The sequence below is a fragment of the Rhodamnia argentea genome, chromosome 2, assembly GCF_020921035.1.
Source record: "Rhodamnia argentea isolate NSW1041297 chromosome 2, ASM2092103v1, whole genome shotgun sequence".
Classification (NCBI taxonomy): domain Eukaryota; kingdom Viridiplantae; phylum Streptophyta; class Magnoliopsida; order Myrtales; family Myrtaceae; genus Rhodamnia; species Rhodamnia argentea.
Window position 1 is genome coordinate 33,362,214 of NC_063151.1, and position 9,127 is coordinate 33,371,340.

General features: G+C 39.3%; 1 protein-coding gene across 1 annotated transcript; it reads right to left on the reverse strand.

The window, feature by feature from the left end:
* Positions 1 to 3,546: 3,546 nt before the first annotated feature.
* LOC115738695 (transcription factor MYB8) lies at positions 3,547 to 5,021 on the reverse strand. The gene is made up of 4 exons (XM_030671408.2): positions 4,850 to 5,021; positions 4,669 to 4,813; positions 4,434 to 4,563; positions 3,547 to 4,294 (listed from the first exon to the last, which is right to left on the reverse strand). Exons 2-4 carry the CDS (start codon positions 4,799 to 4,801, stop codon positions 3,700 to 3,702), a joined length of 858 nt encoding a protein of 285 aa, XP_030527268.1. The 5' UTR covers positions 4,802 to 4,813; positions 4,850 to 5,021; the 3' UTR covers positions 3,547 to 3,699.
* Positions 5,022 to 9,127: the final 4,106 nt, after the last annotated feature.

The following is a 9,127-nucleotide window of genomic DNA, read 5'->3' on the forward strand; positions in this document are numbered from 1 at the left end:
GCTTAGCTAGCAACAGCAAATGAGCTTTGATGCTTCATTTTTCCAACCCCACACGGTTGGCCTTTCTTCAAAAAGGGTTCATTTTCTGTTGGATAACATAATTATGAGGGGAGAAATAAAATAATAAAAAAAAAGAAAAAAAAGAAAAGAAAAGAAAAAGAAAAATCCCATGCCCATTAATTCGGGAATCCCATTCCCATTGCCTCCTCTCTTCTGAAAAGAATATTATGTTGATAGCGCGACCGATTCCGCACGGCGTTATCGAAATCATTTGAGGATTTCCCTTTTCGGGGGCTGAATTTTTTCTTATAATTCGCCGTTCAAAACCAACGAAAATGGCCGGTCAATTAATGAGATATCACGTCGATGTGTCCGCGTGATGCAATTTTTGCATTTTTCTCCTGTCTCTCTCCGCTCGTGACTCGACAATGGCATCAAAGGCGAGAAAGAAAAATCAAAACACAAGGTTAATCCTACTTCACCCTTAAATTAGGGATTCCATTATAATTAGCACCTAGCACCTTTCTGTTGCATCACTCAATCACAAGCGAATGAGATAATATATAACAGTAACTATTTTTGAACTCAAACTCAAATTATCAATAAAATATGAGTTCAAACTATAAAAGCCCTTTGGTATCCAAAGAATACTATCCTTTTAAGACCTCCGTGCTTTCCTTATCGATAGAGAGTATGAACCGCACCTTAACATGTTATCGTCGTATCTTCCTCCGCTCATGACTCAACAGTACCCATCAACCCCACCTCCACCACCACCACCACTTCCTCCCCCACCTAACTTTAACTAACCAACCGCTTGTTTTCTCCTACACTTGCGTACTCCTTTCTTTTCGCATATTTATATTTCAGCAGCAGATTCGGCTACCTACCCATCCAAAACATGTCACATGCCTTCTCTCTCTTCCCCTCCAATCAAACAGATGCTTCACATTCCCATCCAGCATGGGAAATCAATTCTTATTCACAATTGTTTTTCAATTCTTCTTGCGTGTGATTCTCCCCAAAATGCCCTACACACACACACACTCAATCTCTAGCAGCTTCAATCTCACACAATCAGCTGTACTTCACCATTGTTATTATTGATTTTTTTTTTCAGAAGGGAGTTGGTATGTGTAGGTGGGGATAGATCCATCATTTTCCCCTTGGACCCCATCTATTCAGATTCCTCCATGCACATGGCTCTTCAAATAATATAAGGTACGGAAAAATATAAATTTATACACCTGCGATAAATTTATCCCCAACTAATCTTATCCCAATTTGATATAACCATAATAAATTTTTCCTTCGTTAAATTTTATCGTCAAATTGCTGAGTTGGATGACACGTGACAGTTGACGGTAGTTTTTACCCTCCATTTATCATCGATGTACCAATTTGAAATTTTTCGTGATATTAACCTAATTTAACGGAAAATAACAAATGGTGAAATTTGTCACATGTGCATCATTTTGGGTTTTTGATGGTCAAAAAAAAATTTTGGAATAAATTTATCAAATACGTATCAATTTGAAATTTTTCGTTGTATTAACTTTATAATATATCATTCATCATCGTCATCTGATTAGGGGTTGCTTGCTGCTTGGTTGGTCTAACTTCAGACACTAGAATAATAATTTTTCGTGCTTTTTGCATAACTAATGTTTCTAGAAGACGTCGAACTAAACCATGGTTTGAAGAACCCTGATCTGTGCTGTCGACCTCATCAGTCTTTTGTTATTAATTTCTCTGTTAGTGCTCGGTGAGGACAAAAAGGAAGGTTTTATTCCACGTGAAAGCTGGTGAGCCGATTGAATTTGACACATCTTTGAAAAAACTTTATGTTTTGCTTTATCATTCTTATTTTGAACTAAGCTCCGCAAATGGCAGAGCAGAACTACATTCAAACCACCTTTTTCTTTCCCTTTTTTAATTCTCTTGGCTTTTGAATCAGGGTGATATTGTGATGAAAAATTAAAAAAATGCGACCGGTCCGATCTGATTCCCCATCTTTGAAATTGGGAAACGACCCTCCCGATCCGGTTTTTGATTCCAGAGTGGGACCGAACTGGATCGGGAACCGATTACCCCTAGTATGAATTGGTGTGGTTGAGTTTTGCAATAGTTTCGCCAAAATTTCACTATTCTTCTTTGCTTTTTGTGTGCCCTGGGAACATGCAACTTGTCTTGAGCAACTAATGAAGTTTGTTGGGTAACATGTACCAACTTCAATTTTCTTACGAGTGCCCTAGTCTAGTACTACAAAGAACTACTAAGTCAAACTTTTCTTTATTGGTAAGATTGTGGTTTGGAGTAATGTGAGAATTTGGTGAGGATCTTTGTTTCGAATCACAACTCTTTTGTTCGTTCCATTTTCTAACTATTGCGTATTGCGCAACATTTGAATGAAATCATTAGAGACGATCGTTTATTGCCCACGTGTTGTCCACACACAACTTAAAGAGTCATAAGGTCCGGCTATCGAATCCGACATCAAATAGGCCGAGCTTCGAATTGTTCCAATGTGCATTTCCATTCGAGTTTTCCGGGAGTTTATAAGTTGAATAAGAAACTCCTGTAAGTTTGGCACGGATCATGCATGGTCTGCCTATTTTTCGATTGAAAGATTCTTGTAAACTTGTGTGAGTTTGACTTCTGCTCTCAGATTGGATTTATCATAAGGCTTTGAACTCCCAAAATGGGAGTGGAATTCAATAACAAAAGCAATGAAAATCCTTCAAAAGCAACAAAATAAGTTCAAGTTGAAGTGAGCTACAGTTTGAAAAGCGTTTGTGTTGGCGGTGGGCATTTGGAGAAAACCAGGGTTGCTCAACCTGCAATCCCATGTGCAGCGATTAGAGACCTTTTTGGTCATACCTTGTTGGTCTCGAAAAGCTAAAATAGGGGTTGCGCATGGTGTGTCAAAAACTTTTCCCACTAAAACAAGTTTCGCTACATAACCGTGGATGAGTCGATCAATGATATAAAATCTCCTGTTCCAAGAAGAAATTCTCCAAAAAAAAAATTAAAGAAAAAGAAGAAGTTGTTCTGCCAACGCATCAGTCACTAAAACAAAAAGGTTCTGACATATCCTTAAGCCTGAGTGAGCTGTTCCTCTGTGTTTGCCCCCACCGGGACTGATCTGATGAATCACTTTTTCCACATCACAACATCCCTAAATCCGAGCTTTCTCAATCAGCATGCAGATGATGATAAAGCCCACATGGGCCAAACGATGGTGTGTTTGTTTGACTTTGATCTTTCTTTTTTGCAAGAAATTTATTGAATGTACAGATCAAGATGTGATGTGGGGTCATCCATCCCCTGTCATCTGCGAGGACTTTGCTCATTCACGGTAGCCAAAAGTTGAAATGAACGGTGATCCTACTTTGCATCTTTTGATTCACCAAAATGAAACAACCCTTTATTTCTCTGACTTTTTTTGGTTCCTTGCAGTAGTTTTTAACAAGTGAAACAAAATGAAAATCGTCAGCAAGACATTCTAAAATAAGTTGGAAGAACGAAAGGGTGAGAAAGGAAGACAGAGAGGATTGAATCGGTAGCAGGCTTGATTCAGTTCAGGCAGGTGACAGAAGCGAGTGAGCATTTATACTTATCAGAAATATTACAGACTAAAGTTTTAGTCTTTCTGTTTCTTTCTTCTTCTTTCCCGAATGACTATGAACCTAACTGCGTCTAGTATCCAAAGAAGCCGTCGTTGCTCTGGCAATTCCGACACATCCCGCCTCCGCTCCGAGACCCCAACTGGCAGCATAAGCACACCGTTGCTGCCGCAGCCGTCGCGGGCGTTTGCACGATGAAGAACGGGTAGGGGGGCTCCTGAAGCTTAGACTCTGCCGTGTTCGCAGTCACCGAGGAGGGGTTGCGGTGGAGCTCGTGACAAGATGGGGCCAGGCCAATCGAGAGGTCCAAGTTGAGCTCGCCTCCGCTCTGGGCTTGCCGTCGATTTAGCGGCCGCTTCAGCTCCTCGTCGGTGGTAGTGCCGCTGCTCGTCGTGCAGTGGTTGTCTTCCCGGGGAGGCTCCGCCTTGGGCTCGAGCTTCTCGCAGCCGTAGTAGCCGTTGCCGTTGTGCTCGCGATCGAGGCTCGAGCTGATGAGGCTGATTTCCGCGACGGGCAAGGAGGGAGGGGAGGCCGCGGAGGAGGTGAGGGGGCGGTGGGTCTGGGGGTCGATTCCCTGGCTGATGAGCTTGCGCTTGATGTGGGTGTTCCAGTAGTTCTTGATCTCGTTGTCGGTTCTTCCGGGCAACCTCCCGGCGATCAGAGACCATCTGAAAATGATGGGGGGTAAATTTCAGAACTCAAAAGAGTTAAAATTATCTATCGGAAAGCAAGGAACAGAGCCATCATCATCCGCCACGAGACAGCTCGTCAAAAAGAGAACATTTTTGAAAACGGAACGGCACGAACTTGTTGCCGAGCAAGCTGTGGAGCTTGATGATGAGCTCGTCTTCTTCCTCGGTGAAGTTGCCGCGCTTGAGGTCGGGGCGGAGGTAGTTGATCCACCTTAGCCGGCAACTTTTGCCGCACCTGAGAAGACCTGGAGAAAGCAAAACGATTGAAGAACAAGAACCCAGTCTCAAACACCAAAAAGAAGAACTTTCATCTCAAGCGCTGTGGAGAAAGAAATCATTTTTAAAAGTACCGGCAGCTTTGGGGAGGGAACGCCAGCAGCCTTCGCCGTGGAGGCGGATGTAGTGGATGAGGCGCTGGTCTTCCTCCTTGGTCCACGCGCCCTTGTTGGTGTGCGCCTTCTCGCAGCAAGGGGATCGTCCCATGGTGATGGATGGGAGGAGGCGCTCAAGAACCGCCAAAAAAAGAGAGAGATGGAGATGGGAGGGAAGAGGGAATGGGGGATTTGATTCTCGAGTGTGGAAGAATTAAAGTTGTGGGTGGTGGGCAAGAGAGAGAGGAAATGAGCCAATAGACTCGATCCTGGTTGCCCCTTTTGAGGAAGAGAAGAGAAGGAAGAAAGAGAGAGAGATTTGACCGATTTGATGAGAAAGACAAGTGGTCACAACACGAGAGAGAGCAAGAGAGAGAGAAAAAGGGCTTCTTCTTCTTCTTCTTCTTCTTCTTCTTCTGATAAGGTAGGTAGCTCTACTTTTCACGTCACATACATGGCCACGCGCCCCTTCCTCTCTCTTTCAAAATATTAATAATGGGAATCTCAGAAATTTCGAATCAGAAAAAGAGCTGAGGAAGTAGGAGGAGGAGGAGGAGGAGGAGGTCGTGATGAGAGGTGATCACGGACCAATTTGGGCTCAAAAGGGGCTCGGAATCAGCCCGTAGATCAGGCTCGCCGGTTTCGAACCGAAATAGGCCCGGCTCTCATAAGCCATTTACGGTTCCTCCGAATTTGGAACATGCAGTTCCGAGCCGATTCCGAACCACCCAATTAGCCATTGTGCTACTTAAAAATTAAGAAGGGAAAGAGCCCCTACGGGCCGCGGGCCTGATTTGACCGTTGCAATGCAACGGATCCTTATTATTATTTTTTCCATAATTTATTACAACTATCCCAAATATCTATAAACACCCCTCCCCTCTTTTATTTTTTCTCACAAATTCTCACAAATTCTCTCAATCTGCTCAATTCTCTCAATCCCCGCTCAATTCTCTCAATTTCCCGAATCCGCTTTCCTCTCGATTCTCTAAAAAAAAATGGCAAGTGGAAGTAAATTTGACGATAGGGGAAAGAGCGTGATGCGAATAGGGAAATCCGATTATCCTCAACCTCATGAATATGATTCTCGTGAATTTGCATGTTGGGTAGACGGAGATCATAATATCAACGTTATTCCCAATGTCGAGTACGTCCCAACGCAAGAAAGTCTTCATCCTCTTATCAGTATTGAAGAAATGTCGACAATACAGGAGTCGGAACGGGAGGGTACATTCAACATATTGAAACACTTCACAAATGAACATTTAGACGAAAATAAGTATCACATAAAATGTAAATATTGTGGGACAACATACAATTTTATAAGTGGAAGAGGCTATGAAATATTTAAACGGCATCTGAGGTCAAAACATGTGACGCAAGCGGGGATCGATAGCGGCCAACAACAAATTTTCGGGTACGTTAATCCTAACACTCTTCATTTATTTCATTACAATAAAAAATTTTATAAAGAAACATTAGCTCAATATGTTGTCATTGATCGTTTACCGTTTAATGTTGGTGAAAATTTTGGTTTTATTTTTTTTATAAACACTGCATGTACTCCGCAAGTAAAACCATTTTCGAGAAATACTCTTAAATGGAAAATTTTTGTGCTTTATAAAAAAGGAAAAAAAGATTTGAAATTTTTTTTTACGAATTTCAATGGACGTGTATATATAGGTAGCAATATTTGGAGTGATCTTTGGTAAACTCATTCTTATATGGATATCACATGTCATTGGATATGTGACGATTGGAACGCCCAAAAAAGAGTTATTGCATTCCGAATTTTTTATGATAGGCATATGACCAATAATATTTATAGAGTAATTATGTAAGTTTTAGAAGAATATAATTTGATTAATAAATTTTTTTCAATTGGTTTTGATAATGCGACGGCAAATACCGCTTCCATTCCCGATTTATAAAAGATTTGTAAATCCGCTCTTGGTGGATAATTTTTTCACATTAGATGTGCTTATTATGTTTTAAATTTATGTGTACAAAATAGTTTATGAACTTTTAATACTTTTCTCAGCGCAATAAAGAAAACAATTCAATTTTTATGGAAACATCCCCAAATTATGAAAGAATGGGGTAGATTTTGTAAATCAAATAGAAGAACACCAAAAAAAATTTCAAAAGATATTCCGACTCGTTGGAATTTTACCTACGAGTTGCTTAATCAATCTTTTGCTTATAAATATTTACTATGTTCGTTTATTTCGAATAATGTTTCTGAAATTAATTTATTCCCACAAGATTCAGATATTTGCAAAAAAAAAAATAGATTTTTTAAAATTTTTTAACGATGCAACTTATAGTTTATCTGGTGTTTATTGTCCTACTACACATTTATTTTTAATAGAGTGTTTTAATATTACTGGTGTTTTTGAAGAATATGAAAAAGATGATCAATTAGCTCCGACTATTATAGCAATGCGAGGAAAATAGCTGCTTTATTATACCGAAATTCCTCTTATTTATTTGGTTATTTTGTTCTCGATCCACGTATGAAATTAGATGATTTAGGTGATTATCTGAATAGCTATTATGAATGTTTACATTTGAATAAATAGTAAATGTTAGAATTATATAAGCCACGGTTAAAGACGTAATAGTAGAATTGTATAGCGAATTTTGTAGTATATATGATTTAGGTGATAGTAGATATTCCCAACCTAATGATGTATAAAGCGGAGAGAGTAGTAAAATTAGTAAAGGGTATAAAATACCGATAAGTAGGAAAAAAAGATAAAATGGAGTAACATGTAATATTTCTGAAATAGAGATCTATTTAACTATTTCTTTTGAGTTTGGTGAATCCGAAGATACAGATTTTCCAATTTTAGAGTGGTGGAAGAGGCATCCAACTCAATTCTCAACCCTCGTTCTCATCGCAAGATAGATTTTAGCAACTCATTGTTCAACAGTTGCGGTTGAACAAGCATGTAGTGATTGACGATTAATTTTAGACGATCGACGTTCAAGATTACATCTGAATTCGGTGGAGGCTCAAGCCTATCTCGATGATTGGACAAATGCTCAATTTCAACAACAAGAGATGGATCACAATGCAAAAGCCGAATTCTTCGACGATGGTGATGGAAATACCACATTCACAACTACCGGAATGGGTAGCGACGATCAACGATGAGGTAAGTCGGGGTTATCAAAGGTAAAAAAATTACATGGGTTTTTATTCTTCTATCCCCAATAAGATATGTAGGCATTTAATAATAATTCATTAAGTTCAAGCCCCCTCCCCTTCCTTTTTTTTTTCGCTCTCAAATTTGATTACAATGTATAATTTGATGATAATTTATATTTGATAATTTATTTTTTCATTTCATAATTTATTATTTAAAAATTAAATATATAAATCGAAATCGGAACAAGCCCTTGAATTGGCTTGGAATCAGACCGCCCCTTAAGGGGCCAATTCCTATTCGGGGGTGGCCACGAACCGGAACCAGCCGGTTCTGAACCATGGCCATCTCTAGTCGTGATGGTCTATGATGCTTCGGTTTGTTTCAATACATAGTGAAATTCATTTTCGTATTCCATCTCATTGCAAATTATAAAAAAACAAAAAATTATGCTCTCTTCTTCATTGGGATTGGCTACACCCCGCCCTCGCCCCTAACACATATTTTCATAACCTGTGACGATGGATTACGCAAAATCTTGCATGTCATTCCTCTCTAAGCACTTTGTACGTATAGCCTTACTCTAAAATTATGTGAGTAATTAGAATGAAATACCTGCCTACGCAAAATTACTAGAGAAATGCCGATATCTTATTAGCTGAAACCTTTCTTCTTTAATGTGTTTGACACGTAGTGTAGTAGAGTGATCCCCTTGCAGTTTATAAGAAAAATCTATTCTTTTAATAAAACACAAAGAACTCTCAAGGGTGCTAAGTGGTTCAATTAGGACATACTATGTTTTTGGAAAAACTACCAAAACAGTCTTAAACCTATTACAACTGTGTTAATTCAGTCCAAATTTTTTTCTTTTGACAAATTGAGTTATAAACCTTTTGCATTTATGCCGATTCGGTCCATTCGTCTAACTTTAGCTTGTCGGTGCTGACGTGAATAAATTTTTTAATTAATATTTAAATAATTCTTTAATAATTAATTTATTTATTCCTTCTCATTCTTCTTCCAACCGGTCATTGATCCGATGATCGGTTAGAGATGAGGGCGAGGTCGATCCTTGCTCAGCCATGGCGAGGCTTGGCCCTCGCCTCCAGTTGGTTGCCAATCTAGCGATCCACCATAGGAAGAAGAAGAAAACAAAAAAAAAAAAAAGAGAAAAAAAAAATAAAAGGCTCGGCCCTCGCCTCCAGTGGGTCACCTATCTAGCGATCCCCTAGGAAAGAAGGATAAATTAAAAGTGAAATAAAAATAAAAATCTAAAAAAATTAAAA